General features: G+C 44.2%; 1 protein-coding gene across 1 annotated transcript in view; it reads left to right on the plus strand.

Annotated features, from left to right (window-relative positions):
- Positions 1-17,587, plus strand: part of SND1 (staphylococcal nuclease and tudor domain containing 1) — a 426,838-nt gene that overhangs the window by 21,914 nt on the left and 387,337 nt on the right. Inside the window, exons 2-3 of the mRNA XM_055421219.2 lie at positions 11,492-11,641; positions 17,144-17,264. Of these exons, the coding sequence (XP_055277194.2) occupies positions 11,492-11,641; positions 17,144-17,264 (271 nt within the window). The remainder of the gene's footprint in view (positions 1-11,491; positions 11,642-17,143; positions 17,265-17,587) is intronic.

Here is a 17,587-nt window from a genome sequence, read left to right on the forward strand (position 1 = left end):
GCAGCTTACCAGGCTCCTCCATCCATGGGAGTTTTCAGGCAAGAGTACTGGAGTGGCTTGCCATTGCCTTCTCCGAACAGTCTGAGTACTTGACCTAACATTTGGTTGAGGGGTCAGAGTCCTGTGATGCTCAGATGATCACTTTTATGTTCTTCTTGTTCAGTCCCTCAGTTGTGTCCGACTCTTTGTGACTCCATGGACTGCAGCACACCAGGCTTCCCTGTCCTTCACTGTCTCCTGTGTTTAGTGCTTAGTCGCTCAGTTGTGTCTGACTCTTTGAGAACCCATGGACCGTATCCCGCAAGGCTTCTCTGTCCATGTGGATACTCCAGGCAAGAATACCGGAGCGGGTTGCCAAGCCCTCCTCCAGGGGATCTTCCCAATCCAGGGATCAAACCCAAGTCACCCATATTGCAGGTGGATTCTTCACTGTCTGAGCCACCAGGGAGCTCACCATCTCCGAGTTTTCTCAAACTCATTCCATTGAGTCCATGATGTCATCTGACCATCTCATCCTCTGTCGCCCCCTTCTCCTCCTACCCTCTATCTTTCCCAGCATCAAGGTCTTTTCCAATGAATCTGTTCTTTGCATCAGGTGGCCAGTGTATTGGAGCTTGGAGTCAGTTAATTTTTGGTTCTTCCTTTGCTAATTTTCACACATGATGGTTACTCTGAAAAACTTGACAGCTGTAATGAATTTTTTGGGAATGACACTTTGCCTCTGCCTGCCACGTAGTTCCTGCTGAGTTCTGATTTCTGAGTGACTCTAGTTCCTCGAGCACAGTGGAGCTCAGCGTGGGTGGTGAGGACTTGGCTCTGTAGAGGATCATCGTGGGGTTTCTGGTTTCTAGGAACCTGAGCTAGTTCCTTCCTGGTGAGGCTTTCTTTGTGCAAGTTACAGGCTTGGTGTTTTGCATGTATCACCACTTTTTTGATGCATAATTTTCATAGCAAATGTTTAGTATTTGTGGTTTATTAGAAAGTACACTGGGAGAAGTTGTGTTCTAGTCCTGATGTACCACAGTTTTTTCATCTGTGAAATGAGTGCCTGCCCTGAAGAGCATTGTAAGGGTGTAGAGGGGTGGACAGTGGAGAGGGAAGGGAAGAGAGACCACTGTGCCCTTATTTCTGGAGTATCTGTTAGGTGTCAGCTACTGTGAGGCATCTCAGTAACCACAGCCTGCAGAGAAGGTGGTAGTAGTATTGTCCTCACATACAGATGAGGGACTATCACAGTGTTTCGCTTAAGACTGTCTGATTTCACAGTCATGGTCATCTGAAGCTGTGATTGTCAAGACAGCTTTGTCACTTTTGAAGCTCACTGGTAGCTCAGTGGTAAAAAAAACCCATCTGCCAATGCAGGAGACACAGGTTCAATCCCTGGGTCAAGAAGATCCCCTTGGAGAAGGAAATGGCAGCCCACTCCAGTATCCTTGCCTGGAAAAATCACATGGACAGAGGAGCCTGGCGGACTGTAGTCCGTGGGGTCTCAGAGTTGGACATGACTTAGTAACTAAACAACAATAACGATAGACTTAAGATATGCTATTTATTTATGATAATCTCTGAGGACCAAGGTTCAGAAATCACTTTCCTAGCGAGTGGGAATCTTAGGTGATAAAGGAGGGGAGTGAGATCATGGGTCATTTCCCTAATTCTTTCTGGTTGAATTCAGTGGTGGGAGAATTTCCATGAATTTGGTGTTTACTTTTAAATCCCAGGAGGAAATGGTTCTTTTTCTATGGTACATTTATTTTTTCCAGTCTTTACTTCAGACCACACTTTGAGCCATTTCATTTCTTTCTTTTTTAAAAAAATTCTGTCCATGCCAAGCAGCTTGCAGGATCTCAGTTCCCTCTGCAGGAATTGAACCTGAGCCGCGGCGGTGAAACTACTGACTTCTAACCACTAGACCACCAGGAAACTCCTGAACCATTTCTTATCACAGTAATATTGACTATTATTCATTGGGTCTTTTTGCCAACTTCTGTGCCAAGGGCTTTATTCCCTTGTTTAAGTTTTATGACACCTCATGGATATTCTGCTATACTGATTAATGAGGAAATTGAGGCTAATAGAGCCAATGAACTTTCAAAAATCACCACTGACATGGATTTGATACTGAAACTGAATTCTGCTGCTGCTTACCACTGCCCCTTCTCTGATTATAAAGATGAGCAGTCTGTGCAACTTGAAGTGGTCGTCCAGAATTTATTTTTGCTGAACACATACCGTTTAGACTACCATAAAACTAGTTTTCATCTCACTCCCTGTCATAATGTTTTATATCAGAGGCTGGCAGGCGACTCTGTGAAGGGCCAGGTAGTAAATACTTTAGCCTTTACAGGCCATACGGACTCTGTAGCAGCTACTCAGCTTTGGCGTTTCAGTGTGAAAGTAAGCAGATAGACAATTACATAAATGAATGAACGTGGCCATGGTCCAATAAAACTTTATTTATGGATGCTGAAATTTGAATTTTATACTCTTTTCATGTGTTACATAATATCTTTTGATTCTTCTTTTTTTTTTTTAGCCATTTAAAAATGTAAAAACCATTTTTAGCTCGTGGGTTGTACAGGAACAGGTGGTAGGGTGGAATTGGCCAGTGGGCTGTAGTTTGCCTATCCTGCTTTTTCTCATTCTGAAGTTTGCTTCCTTTGTGTCTCTTTTTGGGTGTTTTGTAAAATTGGAACTATAAGCCTGCTTTCCCTGCATATGGCAGTGTTTAATAAGTGTTGGTTTGGTTTGGGGCAGCCAACTCATGGAAGCTTTGCTGGCTTAGTGACAGTCTCTGACACCTGCTCTGCTGGCACACAGAAATGGAGATTTTTAACCGAGGAAAAGATTTAATCAGTAGGTCATCTCACCTACCGTTTTAACAGATAGCAGCTCCTCAGATGCTTGTTTCTACATGTGACATAGTGGAACATCAGAATCGGACACTTCAGGTCTAGTCCTTGCCCTGCCATTAATTTCATTTTTAGCAAAAGTCACCTTTACCTGTTTCACATGCATATTTTTCGTCTGTACAATACAAGGGCCTTGTTGAGATGCTCTCGCTTAGCTGCTCTCTTGTTAGAGTCCCCTTTGAGATTTGAACTCATTTCTTTCCAAACTGAGGTCCAGTTCTTGGTATAGCTGGCCCTGGAGCAGCCATTTATGATCATCTTTCCTGAATGAGTCAGTGCACCCAGTACAAGTGAAATGGGCTGCCACAAGGCTGTGGGCTTCCAGGTCATTGTGCCGGGCTCCTCTCATTTAGGTTTGCCTCTGGCTCTTGCCAGAAAAAAGAAAGAAGAAGCTGGCCATGTTGGCATGTATGCTGGGAAAGACCTCCCAGGTCAGAGGGCTTGCAGTCTTCTGGGATTGCCTGCTCCTTGTCCAAATTACTTTTTAATTTTCAGGAAAGAGAGGCAATAGCTCTGGTTGCCAGGAAGCTTTTTCCTGATATACTTTCTGAGATTTTTCTCCAAGTTAGTTTTTTTTTTTGAGTTCTACACTTGCGTTAATTCCATTTCTTTAGATGTTTTTTGCTTCATTAATGTGCACAACGATTCTTCCCCGTCCCCTGAAAGCCATTTTAGGTGGAGAGGGCACCTTGTCTGGAGAAGAGTCACTGGCCTGCTCCTTTGTCCTCTAAGCAGCCTCTGGGTGGTGGCCTTGGCAAGCTTCCAGATGGCATTATGGACTGTTTAGTTCAGTGACCTTCTTGGTTCTTCTTTCTGTACCACAGAGGGAAGGAATTCATTCTACTGTCTCGAAGAAAAAACTTGTTTTTGGTCATCTTTCTCCTTTTTTGGGCTTTGTAGATTTCACTGAATTTTGGCTTCTTTCCTGTGACTTCTACCTTGTTATTTCTCGAGGATTTGAAAGTTTACAGTAGCCCTTCATTCTCTTATGAGTCATCATGCCTGACTTCTGGGTCTGAGTCAGCTGCCTTGTTGGTGTTGTTCAGCTAAGGGTCTAATCTTCCTGCAAGATATGAAAATACCCCTTTGGTGAAAGAGACATTTAATGTCATATTAATGTACATCCATATTGGACCTTAGCAGTTTTTTTAATTGAAATAAATATGAAAGTGAAAGTCACTCAGTTGTCTCTGACTCTTTGTGACCCCATGGACTATACGGTGCATGGAATTCTCCAGGCCAGAACACTGGAGTGGGTGAACGTTCCCTTCTCCAGGGGATCTTCCCAACCCAAGGGTCGAACCCAGATCTTCCCAACCCAGAGGTCGAACCCAGGTCTCCCGCATTGCAGGTGGATTTTTTACCAGCTGAGCCACAAGGGAAGCCCAAGAATATTGGAGTGGCAGCCTATCCCTTCTACAGGGAATCTTCCTGACCCAGGAATTGAACAGGAGTCTCCTGCATTACAGGAGGATTCTTTACCAGCTGGGCTACCAGGGAAGCCCAAATAAATGTACATACCCTAAAATTATTCACAAGACTGTTGCAACTGTCTAATTCTAGAACATTTTTCATTGGTACTCAGAAGGAAAAGAAACCCAGGACTTGTTAGGAACCCAGGACTCCCTTTCTCTTCCTCCAGCCCTTGAGAACCATTCATCTACTTCCATCTCTATGAATTTGCCTATTCTGGACATTTCATATGAATAAAATTATTCAATATGTGGCTTTTTGTCTTGACTTCTTTCACTTAGCATGTTTTCAAGATTTATCCATGCTGTAGCATCAATCAGTACCTTATATCTTTTTTTATTTCTGAATAATATCCATTTCATGGATATACCACATTTTGCTTACTCATTCTTCACTTGATGGACATTTGGATTGTTTCTGTTCCTTTTGGCTCTTACGAATAATGTTGCCACAAACAGTTGTGTACAAGATATTGTGTGAATGTACGTTTTGTTTTTCTTGGGCACGAACCTAGCAGTGAAATTGCTGGGTCATAGGATAATTCTTTGTTTGACTTTTGAGGTACTGCCAGAGTGCTTTCCAAAGTGACTGCATCACCAACAGTGTATCAGGGTTCTAATTTTTCCACTTTCTTGTCACCACTTGCTTATGTTTATCTTATTGATTATAGCCACCCTAATGACTGTGAAGGGATGATACGTCATTGTGGTTTTGATTTACACTTCCCTTACGACTAATAATGTTGAGTATCTTTTCATATGCTTACTGGCCATTTGTGTATCGTCTTTGGATAGATATCTATTCAAATTCTTGCCAATTTTCAATTGTTGAATTACGATATTTCCTTATCCCAGATACTAGACCCTTATCAGATATGTTTTGTGAATATTGTCTTTTCACTTTCTTGATAGTATCCAGTGAAGCATAATGTTTTTGGTTGTTTGTGCTTTCTAAGATGGTGTCATTGCCTAATCCATTGCATTATCCACCATCACGGTGTTTTCTTCTAAGAGCTTCTTATTATATTTAGGTCTTTGATCCTTTGAGTTAACTTTTGTATATGGTGTGAGGTGGAGATCCAGCTTCATTCTTTTGCATTTGGATATCCCAGAGCTTCTTTGTTGGCTCAGTGGTAAAAAAAATCCACCTGCAATGCAGGAGGTCGGGTTCTGTCCCTTGGTCAGGAAGATCCCCTGGAGGAGGGCATGGCAGCCCACTCTAGTATCCTTGCCTGGGAAATCCCATGGACAGAGGAGCCTAGTGGGCTCTAGTCCTTGGAGTCACAAAAGAGTTGGACCAAATAACAGCAGTCCAATTTTACTGGTACAATTTTTGTTGAAAGGTTCTTTCCCAGTTATCTGTGCACCCTTTTTCAAAATCAGTTGACCATACATTTTTGAGTTTATTTTGGGCTTCCTGTTTGTAACATTTTGGTATTCATCAGGTGACTGTCCTTACCCCCCACCCCCCGTTGTTTTTCTTTCAGTTCAGTTCAGTTCAGTTGCTCAGTCGTGTCCGACTCTCTGCGATCCCATGAATCACAGCATGCCAAGCCTCCCTGTCCATCACCAACTCCCGGAGTTCACTCAAACTCTTGTCCACAGAGTCGGTGATGCCATCCAGCCATCTCATTCTCTGTTGTCCTCGTCTCCTCCCGCCCCCAACCTTTCCCAGCATCAGAGTCTTTACCAGTGAGTCGCATGAGGTGGCCAAAGTATTGGAGTTTCAGCTTTAGCATCAGTCCTTCCAATGAACACCCAGGACTGATCTCCTTTAGAATGGACTGGTTGGCTCTCCCTGCAGTCCAAGGGACTCTCAAGAGTCTTTTCCAACTTTCTGTGCTGGGTCCTCGTGCCTGTGTGTAGGCTTTCTCTGGTTGCGGAGGGTGGGCTTCTCATTGAGGAGGCTTTTCTTGTTGCGGTTCACAGGCTCTAGAGTACGTGGGCTCGGTAGTTGTGGTTCATGGGCTTAGTTACTCCACGATGTGTGGGAATCTGCCTGGACCAGGGTGTTAAACCCGTGTCCCTGCATTGCAAGGTGGATTCTTAACCACTGGGAAGTCCTATCATTATTTATACTGGATCTTCATATTGGCAGATATGACTGAGATATTCTTGTTATATCTAAACAGGCAGATAAACCTGTTCAGCTTGTCCTCCGTGTGGAGCTAACAGGATACTCTTACCTAGTAAGATATTTTTAAGGGAAGATTTTTGCTCTTGGTGCTGTGAAAAAATAATTCTGGTTTTATTGACATATTTATGGTTTTCTATGGGGCTTCCCTGGTAGCTCAGCTGGTAAAGAATCTGCTTGCACTGCAGGAGACCTGGGTTCGATCCCTGGGTTGGGCAGATCCCCTGAGAGAGGGCATGGCAACCCACTCCAGTATTCTTGCCTGGAGAAGCCCCGTGGAGAGTGGAGAGTGCGTCCATGGGGTCGCAGAGTCGGCACGACTGAGCAACTAAGAACAGCATGTGGTTTTCTGTAACATCACTTTTTTTGCCCTAAGTGTAGTGTGGCTAGGTTTTTGTAGAAGAGATTTTCTGTCTTCTGGTGTTTGTGGTCTGGGAGTTTAAATGTTAAACCAAGTCATTTATCAGTCTCTAGTGGCTTCCCTGGTGGCTCAGAGGTTAAAGCGTCTGCCTCCAATGCAGGAGACCCGGGTTCGATCCCTGGGTCGGGAAGATCCCCTGGAGAAGGAAATGGTAACCCACTCCAGTATTCTTGCTTGGAGAATCCCATGGACGAAGAAGCCTGGTAGGCTACAGTCCACGGGGTTGCAAAGAGTCAGACACGACTGAGCAACTGAACAGAACAGTGATGATTTAAGGTGGGGTTGCTGTTGCTGAGCAGTATTTCAGTTGCTGCTTATAGAGTATGTCACTGTTAGGTAACTCTCCTAGTAAACTCTTAGTGGGTTTGATCAGTTTGAGTCCCCATTTTCCTTCTCAGCTAACTTGTTTCAGTCTTTGTCAGCCTCGGACTTGTGCCCTGAAGCCAGGTCCTCTGAATCACACCACGTTTCTCTGCAACCTTTATTGGCAGAGCTGAGAACTGTCTAATTCGTGACCTCAATCAAACTGACTCATTGTGACAGCTGTTTTCACAAACCGCCTGGTGTATCAGGTAGGGCTAAGATCAGATCGTTTCTCTAGAATTTGTCATTTTATTAATATAATTGGATAAAGCAGTTACCATATGAATTGCTTTTTATGCCCTATAAATTAGCAATTAAGGATAATTACCACATCCATGAAAGTTTGCAACATGAATCAGTACAGCTTTGGCAGAACAATTATCCCTGACAGTTTCCTCTCAATCTTAACGTTATTCTTCTGAAATTAAAATTCTGAATAACAAACAGTATTTTACTTGTTTATTATTTACCTGACTCCCTGACTCCCCGCACTAGAATGTCTGCTCTCCAGGAGCAGACATTTTTGTCTGTTTTAGTTCACTTGAGGCATGTTACTTGCCAGGAACAATGCCTGGCATAATAGAAGGCACTCAGTAAATTTGTGTTGAACGAATAAATGGATTAATCAGTGGATAAAATTGTAAGTAATCAACTTAGATGTCAGATCTAGTGACTTATAGAAGAAAAATGACTTGTTTTCATGCCATATGAGATTCATGTTAAGTTTGATATATAGTCCATTGGCCTTTTTCATATTTCACTTAAAGACATTTAAAATATTTTTCCCCCAGAAGACATTTCCCTTGGCTTTATTCATTAGGGAAACTTAGGCAAGAGAAGACCATTAAATATTTTTATTGAGGAAGAACTTGAATAAAGACTTTTGACAAGTGAGACAGGTGGAGGGAATTGAAGAGTACTTGCAATGAAATGGAGAGAGCAAAAAAAACGGAGATGAAATGTGTCTTGACCTATTTCAGTTTGCATAAATAATTGGAAGGAAACGAATTGTTTCCATGCAGACAGGTCTCTTCCTTCCATGATGGTCTGTAGACAGTCTTTTCCTATCTCATCACTAATGCTGTGGCCAAACGAATGACAGGGAGAGAGTTTCAGAGGGAAGATGTAGGCATGTTAGTCCTCTCCTCCTGGGGGAACAGGAATAGCAGTGCCTGCCACAGTGAATATCTGTCCTTGGAAGGTTGACTTGGTGGTTGTCGCTTACATTTGCACCTTTAGTAGCATTGGGTTGGCCAAAAAGTTCATTTGGATTTGGAAAAACCTGACGAACTTTTTGGCCAACCCAGTAGGTGTTGCGCAGCCTATAAAGTCATCTCTCTCTAAGATTAATTCAATTGTGGACTGTTGCCTGAATGGCCTATTTGGTGCAAAAAAAGCAAGGAGGCCGACAGCAGTCTTCAGAATAGCTTTCAAGGTGAAAGTGGGGAGTGTACAAAGAAGATTTTTCAAAATTCCTTCATATAAATTATTTACTAAAGCTCGTTATGGGGCTGGGATAATAGTTATAGACCCATTGTCCCCCAAGGGTCTCATTTACTAGATTGAGGGCGTTAGAGGCAACACCTTGCTGGTATTTAAGGGGAATAAAAGGGTACCTATCAGCCAGTGTGTTCTTGAGCTTTTCAGCAGGCTTTGTCAGGCTTGAGAAATAAAGATAGTTTCTTAGCTGGGGTCAGTGCTCATTGCTCAGCCATGGCGAGCATCTAGCTGGGCTTTCCAAGACGTACTAGGTCTTCTGGGAGAGCTTTATGAGTTTTCATGAAAGCTTGACAGGAATCGAGGAGTAGGCCTTTGAGACAGGAACTCTGCTTTGTATGCTGTGTGTTCCTCAGTCCTGTTGGAGACTGTACATGGATGATTTCAAGGCAGGGATTCAACAATGTGCTCTTCATCTGCCACTTGGTGAAGAATTGACTGTAAATGAGTCACTTTCAAGTTCTTTTCTTTCTTTGGCCCTTCTCATTTTAGGAACATCAGCCATCCCGTGCTGTAGTATATCTGCTCTTTGGCTTTACTTTGTTTGAGGGCTTGTCTTTTTAAAGTGTCAGATCCCTGGGATGATTCCCAGGGCATGGGTTCTCAAGAAAGGCTGTTTGGTTGGAGGCTGTAAGGTTTTGATTGCTGGTAACACTCGATCACAGAGGATAAAAATGAAAAGATGACTTATAACTAGATAAGGAAGGCAGTCCCTTATTATGTGTGTCATGGTGTAGCCAGGGAGGTGTAGACCATGGTGTAGACCAAGGTCTATGTGCTTAAGTTATTGGGGATAATGACATGTTACTTTTTTTTTAAATTTAATTAGAGTGTGTGTATTTTTCCGACAGAGTTTCTGTAGGAAAGTAGGATAGATTCATACAGTGGAATACTGTACAGTCACAAAAGTGAATAGTGTGTTGGCATGAATGGGTTTTACCAAAAAAGGGCAAAAGAAGCAAGTCAGTGATGGGTATACATGCTGCCGACTCAGTGTATCTAGAGAATAGAAATAGGGATGAGGGAGCACCATATTGCATGGAAACACCCACAAAGGATAACACTACAGAAAAGCAAGGGAGAGGGTATCACGGTGGTTAGAATAGAGGTGGTGGTCAGCAAATGGGGCTGCGAGTTAAGAGGGCCATGGCATCCGAGGTCCTGCCAGTGTTCTAGTTCTGCTTTTATAAATTTAGCTGCACTGGGTCCCCCTTGCAGCCAGGGGGTCTTCACTAGTTGTGGCACTTGAGCTTAGCTGTGCAATAGCATGTGGGATCTTAAGTCAGAGAGCAAACCCACCTTCCCTTCATTGGAGGGTGGATTCTTCACCACTGGACCACCAGGGAAGTCCTCAGTGTTCTAGTTCTTAACTTGGGTGATGGTTACTTAGTTGTTGTTTCTTATTCTTTAAGATGTAATGGGTTGGCCAAAATGTTCGTTCAGGTATTTCCATAAAATCTATGGAAAAACTCGAAATTTTTGGCCAACCGAATGCATATATGTTTAATGCAGTTCTTTATTTGTATTACTTGTCCACAATTTAGAGCATGAGTTAAGGTGGAGAGGCGAGGGAGACAAGTCAGCTAAGCAAATGACTATTGAGTGGCTTCCCTTCCTATTCTTTCTTTTTTTCGTCTGAGTCAGCTTCTTTTCCAAGGACTATTTCCTTTACAGAAAACTCCATGGTCTAGTCTGCCGTGAAGTTCTACACTGGCAGGGCTCTCCAACCTTCTAACTATTTGTTTAGCAGCTGTTTGTTTTGAAACATGGGATTAAGCCTTTCAGCTCAAGCGAAGGCGCTGCTCAAGCCTCCCTGGTGATGAAACTGTGTAAAGAATTTGAATAGCTTGGGCGATGTTTGTCATTTTTGCTGTGTGCCTTTTCTTCTCTCCTGCCACGTGAAACCCTTTCTCCTTCCTCCCTGCAAATATTTGAAGTGAGCTTTAGAGCTCTTTCCATAGTTGCAAGTGAGTGGTATGCTAGACATCCTTCTTCAGAGAGAGGGAAGGAACTATTGGGCTTGGGAGTCTGAAGGTCCTTCTTCAATTGCCCTGTTTTCATCACGGAGGTCATGAGTTTTCTAGAGGCTCTCCTTTAGCCTAGACTCTGAGCACTGTGTTTCTCTTTTAGCCTAGACTCTGAGCACTGTCTGCAGAGGAAGTATTGGGCCCTGGACTCTGGCCACACTACTTGCACGTTAGCCCTGGGCACCCTTGAGTCCTTCCGGCTGGTGTGGGTGGTGTGTCAAGGCTTCTTCCTTCCACATCCACTTTTCTCTGGCTTTCTTGCGTTGTTTGCTTTTCCCATCATAGAACAGCTTGTGTGGATGGAGACATTAGCTTCTTAATAACTGAAAGAAAACAGGTGGTGGTCGGCTTGCTGGGAGGCAATTACAGAGGCTCTCTCCATGACTCACAAGCCTCTTCACCCTCCAATCTTTTCCGACTTTTCTGTCATCTTGTTTAATTCTCATTTTTATTTCTGGGTCAGTCCCTTTAGAATCGAGCCCAAGGTTTTATGTAGGTATTTCTCTTAAAAAATGGAAAGTAATCTTGTTCATTCAGTCGTTCAGTAAATGTTTGAGTGCCGTGTTCTGTTCTTGATGTTGGGGATGCAGTAATGGACCATCTCTGTTAGGTTAAAGGCGATGTTACCTTTCAATGGCTAAATTTTTGTTTCTCCCCTGACCTAGGTGCTCTCAGGGTGCGCCATCATTGTCCGCGGGCAGCCTCGTGGGGGGCCTCCTCCTGAGAGGCAGATCAACCTTAGCAACATTCGCGCTGGAAACCTTGCTCGCAGGGCAGCTGCCACACAACCTGATGCAAAAGACACCCCGGATGAGGTAGGTGCTTCTCCTCCCGAGCCTGTGGACCCTGGTGATAGTCAGGGTCTTCTGGACTATGAAGGATAGTCTCCTCCTTGCTGCACATTTGGTGTACTTTTCTTTTATGTATATTTTGAGTATTTTTATGTCACAGGACTAGTGATAGACCCACAGTGGCATGCCTCGGTTTATGCATTCATGTCTTTAATCCCAGTAACTCCTTTCTCTTTTCCTCGTATACTTTCCCATGAGTTTAGAGCCTTTCCAGGTTTATTAGCCTTTTCAGGTTTACCCTCTTTCTCTTTGAACAGATTAGAATATTTCCTAGGTAGTCTCAGCTGTTTGAGGTTGGTATTGGTTATGGCCAAGCCCCTTCATTTACGTTTAAATCCTTTACCTTCAAAATTCAGAGGGATGCACAGCAAAAAATCTAGTTCTTCTCCCTGGACACTACAGGTGTTACTATAGTCTTGAGTCTCCAGAGACATTTATCATCCATATAAGCAGACATTTAAGGAAAAACATGTAGTTTTTTCATCTGTAATAAAAAGCATTTTGTTGGATTTAAGAAGATGGTGAAACAGTGTTCAGGAAATAGAGAAAAATCATCCCCAGTTCTGTCATCAGCAGTTAGATTCTTGGGATAATGACTAAATAGACAAAGATCAGTTATTTTCCATTGGTCTTCTCTCAGTAAGCACGAGTATTGGGAATAACCATCCTGTATACCTCAGGGTTGTTCAGTGAGGATTAAACAAGATGGTGGAGAATGCTTCGCACGGGCCTATAAGCTGCTTAACCGATATTAGCTGTGGTCATCTCTGTCTGCTCACTCAGTTGTGTCTGACTCTGCGACCCCATAGACTATCCCACCAGGCTCCTTTGTCCATGGGATCTCCTAGACAATAATTCTGGAGGGAGTTTCCATTTCCTCCTCCAAGGGATCCTCCTGATCCAGGGATCAAACCTGGGCCTCCTGCATTGCAGGCAGATTCTTTACGGCTGAGCCACTGGGGAGGTATGTGGTCTTCACTGGTGCTGTTTAATTTCTGCAACTACAAACACTTCTCGTACGGTTAGCCCAAGTACTGAAAAGTAAATCTCTCTCAGCACTTTTCAGATTTTGGCTGCTAAGTGCTTTTCTTGACCAGTGTTTTGAATAGTTCTTTCCTTTCAGTTTTGTGTTGTGCAACAGCTTGCCTTCCTTGCACAGAAGAGTGTTGAGCCTGGTTGGCTAAAGCCAATCAAGCTGATTTCCCCAGAAGGAAGAAGCAGGGTCGCCTCTAGGAAAGAAGGGTTGGGTTTTCATTTCCTGTTTTGTGGGTGAGGATCGAGGCCAGTTGGAGCTGGTTCTAAAATCTCTTAGCTGTAGCCTGTGCAACAGTACAATAAAACCTTACCAGAACTATCCCAGCTGAAAGAACACCATGTAATCTGACCCCTATTCTCATTAGTTTCTTATATTTCTGTAGCCGAGTTAGTGGGGTTTTGTCTCTTCCAGAGCAACTCAGTTTCTCCTAGCAACTCTTCAGAGGTCCCTGTGACATGAAGTGTTAGAAAACTGCAAAGTTCACCCTTTGTCAGCCACAGTCACTATTTCTCTAATAGCCTAATCTCTCCCTGCCTTGCTGTGATGTGGTTTCCCCCTACCATGCCCTTGAAGTTTCTCTGGCTCAAGTAAGGAGTGATGCCAACTAGTAACCCAATTCTGAAAACACCCCCAGCTTTTATCAAGGACTAGAGATTCTGCCTTCTTAAAAATTTCTTTTCTTCATTCTTGAAGCTTCATTGTCATTGTTGTTTGTTCAACTCTGAACATGTGCTTGGAATACTGAGAGAACAGTCTGTCTGCCTTCATTTTCCTGTCCTCTAATCCTTTCACTGATACTCTCAGATCTTTTTGAAACATAATTTCATTTTTTCCCTGACTCAATGTTACACCCAGGTATTTCAGTGATTCCTCATCCCTGCTTGGACAGATGTAAATGCCTCAGCCTGGGATAGAATCCCTTCTGTAATTTGGCTTCTAGTCTTCTCTCACTGAACCCACTCTGGGATGCGAAGTCCCAACCCCGAGGAAGTATTCGGGGCTCCTCACAGGCCACCCAAGTCCTGCCGGCTCATGGCGTGGCTCAGGCTGCCCCCTCCATCGGGAGCTCTTTCTGTCTTGTGCCCTGGTGATCACCTATCATCTGTTCAGATCTAGCCCCCTGAGAAGTCCCACCTGACATCTCCTTTCATTATCCCCTTTTGGTGCTGTCATCCTCTTCAATGCTCCTGTGTCTCTTTACTAGATTGTCAGCTCCTCGAGGGGAGGTACCTTCTTTCATATCTGTTTTTCTGCCTTATTAGTGCCTGACATGAAGCAGGTATCCAGTTAGGAAGCATTTTCAGTGGATAACAAGGAGAAAGAACCCGAGCATCTCCTTTTGAGGATCAGTAAATTGTGGAACGTGGCAAGCCTTTCTCTTGGGCTTTCCATTGTTTTGGAGCAGGTCTAGTTTTTTTTTCACATTCAGACAGAATCAAGAACGTTTTTGCCCATTTGCTTCCCTTTGTATCACTGTCCCAAATATCATACCCTTGATTATTCTCTGCCTTCTTTCATATCTGCTTTCAAAGAAACTTAGCTCTGTCCTAAGTGCTATGGCAATAAAAGCAGCTCTGCTATATGTGCCCAGCCATCACTGCCCAGTTCCAGGCTAATCCCTGGCGTTGCCTAGCTACTCAAGGCAGCCTGGATACTGTATTTACAGCCACTGTGGGAATTATATATTTATTTCCCACAGATTTATTGAGCTCTCATTATGTGTGAAGTTGTACATTGGTTTCATGCGAAATACAGAAATGAATGTCACAGTTACCGTGCGTTCAGTGGAGCCTTTGAAAGTTGGGACGGTGAGGTGGCTGGGCCAGAGAGGGAGTAATTACATACACATGTGGTACAGTGGGATGATGGACTAGCTAGCTTTGAGGCCTTACATTGTTGTGGGATTTAACGTTGTTTCAGTAGTTTAGGAGTCTACCCAGTGCAAAGAAAAAATGGGAATTAAAATTCCATTCATCACGGTAGACATCAGAACCTGGTGTGGGTCTGGGAGAGCGAACTGCTGGGTCACCTGCTATTGGGCATTCTGAAGGGAAGAGGCAGTTTTGAGAATTAGCCACTTAACAGCCATTGCTTTGTAGATGGAGCTCTGGGACATCACTCGACTAGATTACAGTGGTTCTTCTCATGGGGCCATTGTGGACTGCGTGGATGAATGTGTGCATGCTCAGTCATGTCCAGCTCTGTGACCCCACAGACTGTAGCCCGCTAGGCTCCTCTGTCCATGGGCTTCTCCAGGCAGGAATACTGGAGTGGGTTGCTATTTCCTACTCCAGGGGAATCTTCCTGAGTCAGGGATCGAACCTGCGTCTCCTGCACTGGCAGGAGGATTCTTTACCACTGAGCCGCCTGGGAAGTGGTGGATGACTGCTTTGAGTCAACTTCCCTATATGCAGGGTGGTTCTGGGAGGCACTGTTGCGATAGCCTTCTCCTGACTGTCCTCTGTGTGGACAGGACTGTCTCCTGGAGTGCTCTGTTGCATTGGGAGCAGTGACGTGGTCAGTTGCTTCCCTGAATATTCCAATTGCCTCTCTTCCTGGCCTGTACCTTGTCCATTTATTGAATTTGCCCAACCCTGGATGGAATACAACTTGCAAAGCCTGGAAGATTAAAGGAGCTAGATCATTTTCCTTCCAGGATAAGTTATATGTCCTTCTCAGGACCTCTGATGTGGCTTTCTCTTACTGCCCAGTGACTGACCAGCTGTAAAACAAGTCCTTAGAGAAGGGTGCTCCTTCTGCAAGCCTTAAAAGCTTTTAGTAATTCTGCCTAGTTGGTAGAAATTGGAGGTTTTCCCGTAGGGGTTAGCTATTTCTTTGTGAACTGACCCTTGATAAATGAATTTTTACCGAAGTCTTGGCTTCCTTTAGGGGCACTTTGTTTTATCAGAGCTTTTCATTTGGGGAAGCAGTGTGTTACTAAACTTTGGGTATTAGTGTAGTACTCAAAACTGAAGCCTAAAAAAAACACAAAAACTGAAGCCTCGACATTCGATCTATGGCCGAGGATGTTTTTAGAGAAGTGAAGCACTAAGGTGATAAAAATGTCCCAAGGCTCTGTTAATTGGTTTAGTATTTGTGTCTGTGATGTGGCTGGTATTTGGGCTCATTATCAGTCATGAGACTCTTTGGTTACAGGTATCTGCTTCCATTATTATGGTGTGGGACAAAGAGTGGAAACAAGAGATAAAAATATGGTGAACTCCATATTGCCTTTGAGTGGTTGGCTCTTTTGCTTATTGGTGCTTTGAGAAGTGGAGAAGGAAATGGCAACCCACTCCAGTGTTCTTGCCTGGAGAATCCCAGGGACGGGGGAGCCTGGTAGGCTTCTGTCTATGGGGTCACACAGAGTTGGACATGACTGAAGTGACTTAGCAGCAGCAGCAGCAGCAGCTTTGAGAAGAGTGTGTTAAATGAGTGAGTAGGCTTGTTTTTGTGTCTTTAAGAGCACTTACTCAGGATTAGTTCTTCCCAGAACTGTCCACAGTTGGTGTTGGCTGACAGTACTGGTTTTGTGAACACGGGCCCAGCAGGTTGGTGGACTGCCACCTTTAAATTGGCTTCTGGTTTCTGGGAAGTCATGGATGTTTTTCTCCTAGAAAAGCTTCTTGGCTCACCCTGTGGAATAATCTTCATGGACTGAAAAGGTAGGCAGACGGTTCCTTTTCTGGTCAGTGATGGACTGTTTTGCTTTTACTATGCAGAGCCCATGTTTTTCGGCTCCAGGAGGTAGAAGCGCGTGCATATAGTATACCACCCTGCCCTTTTATGTATTAATTGTTTCTGCCCGGGAACTTGTAGATTATGTCCTCCTTGAACTCTTAGCCTCTCCTTCCTCATTTCTGTTCTAAGGGAACTTAGGGCACCGAGCTAGGTCCAGACTGTAATTCAAGTGCTAGTGACCTGACTGCAACAGGGCTTCTTCAGAAGAGACATCTCCCTTTGTCTGTACCATCCCCAAAGTGATGAGGCAAAACCATCCTTTTGCACAGCATCTTCAAATCACATGGGGGCTCTATTTGTACCTGCTGTGGATGTGTGGCTCAGCCTTGTGTCAGGGTGAGAGGAAGGAATCACCGTTGTCAAGCTGATCCCTTACCAGGGCCTGTTACTAAACAAGAAGTAAACTGTGGTTCTGAATAAGACAATGTTGGAGGTGGGGAAAGTCCTAGTGCTGGTGCCTGGGAAACCATGGTGCCTGTTTTTTGGGCTGGTGCAAGTTACACCAACAATTAGGCCTTCATTTTTTAGGAGCCCCCTAAGTGTGTGAGCCGGGCTGTGTGTGTTTCATTTTTACCTTCTCCTCAGGGCCTAGAGTGTTGCTGGGTTGTTGAAGGAGTGAAGTTTCTTGGGTGTTGATTGTGTAGTGTGAAAACGGCCTGGCTCCTGAACGTGGTGGTTCTGTCTTTCAGCCCTGGGCATTTCCTGCTCGAGAGTTCCTTCGGAAGAAGCTGATTGGGAAAGAAGTTTGCTTCACGATAGAAAACAAGACTCCACAGGGGCGAGAGTATGGCATGATCTACCTTGGAAAAGGTGAGTAGCAAGGGCAAAAGGGCTCGTTTTTCTCCTAAAGTTCCTCCAAAGATCAGTTTTCACCTGGTAGAGGTGGCTCTGGATGGTCGGCTGTGGGTCTCACTGGCAGGGTGCAGAGCTCAGGGTATGTAGGTGCAGAGGAACGGCCCTGATAAGCTTGCTCCTTGTTGACCCTGTGCCCGCTTTCCTGCCTTGGTTTAGATGTGTGTGTGCAATGTAGTTCGGAGAAGGCAATGGCAAGCCACTCCAGTACTCTTGCCTAGAAAATCCGTAGTGTTTGTTTTCTCCACGTGCAGGCCATCAGCCCGTGGAACTCTGGCTCT

This window comes from Moschus berezovskii, chromosome 3 (genome assembly GCF_049115385.1).
Source record: "Moschus berezovskii isolate FMDL1 chromosome 3, NW_MosBer_1.0, whole genome shotgun sequence".
Taxonomy (NCBI): Eukaryota; Metazoa; Chordata; class Mammalia; order Artiodactyla; family Moschidae; genus Moschus; species Moschus berezovskii.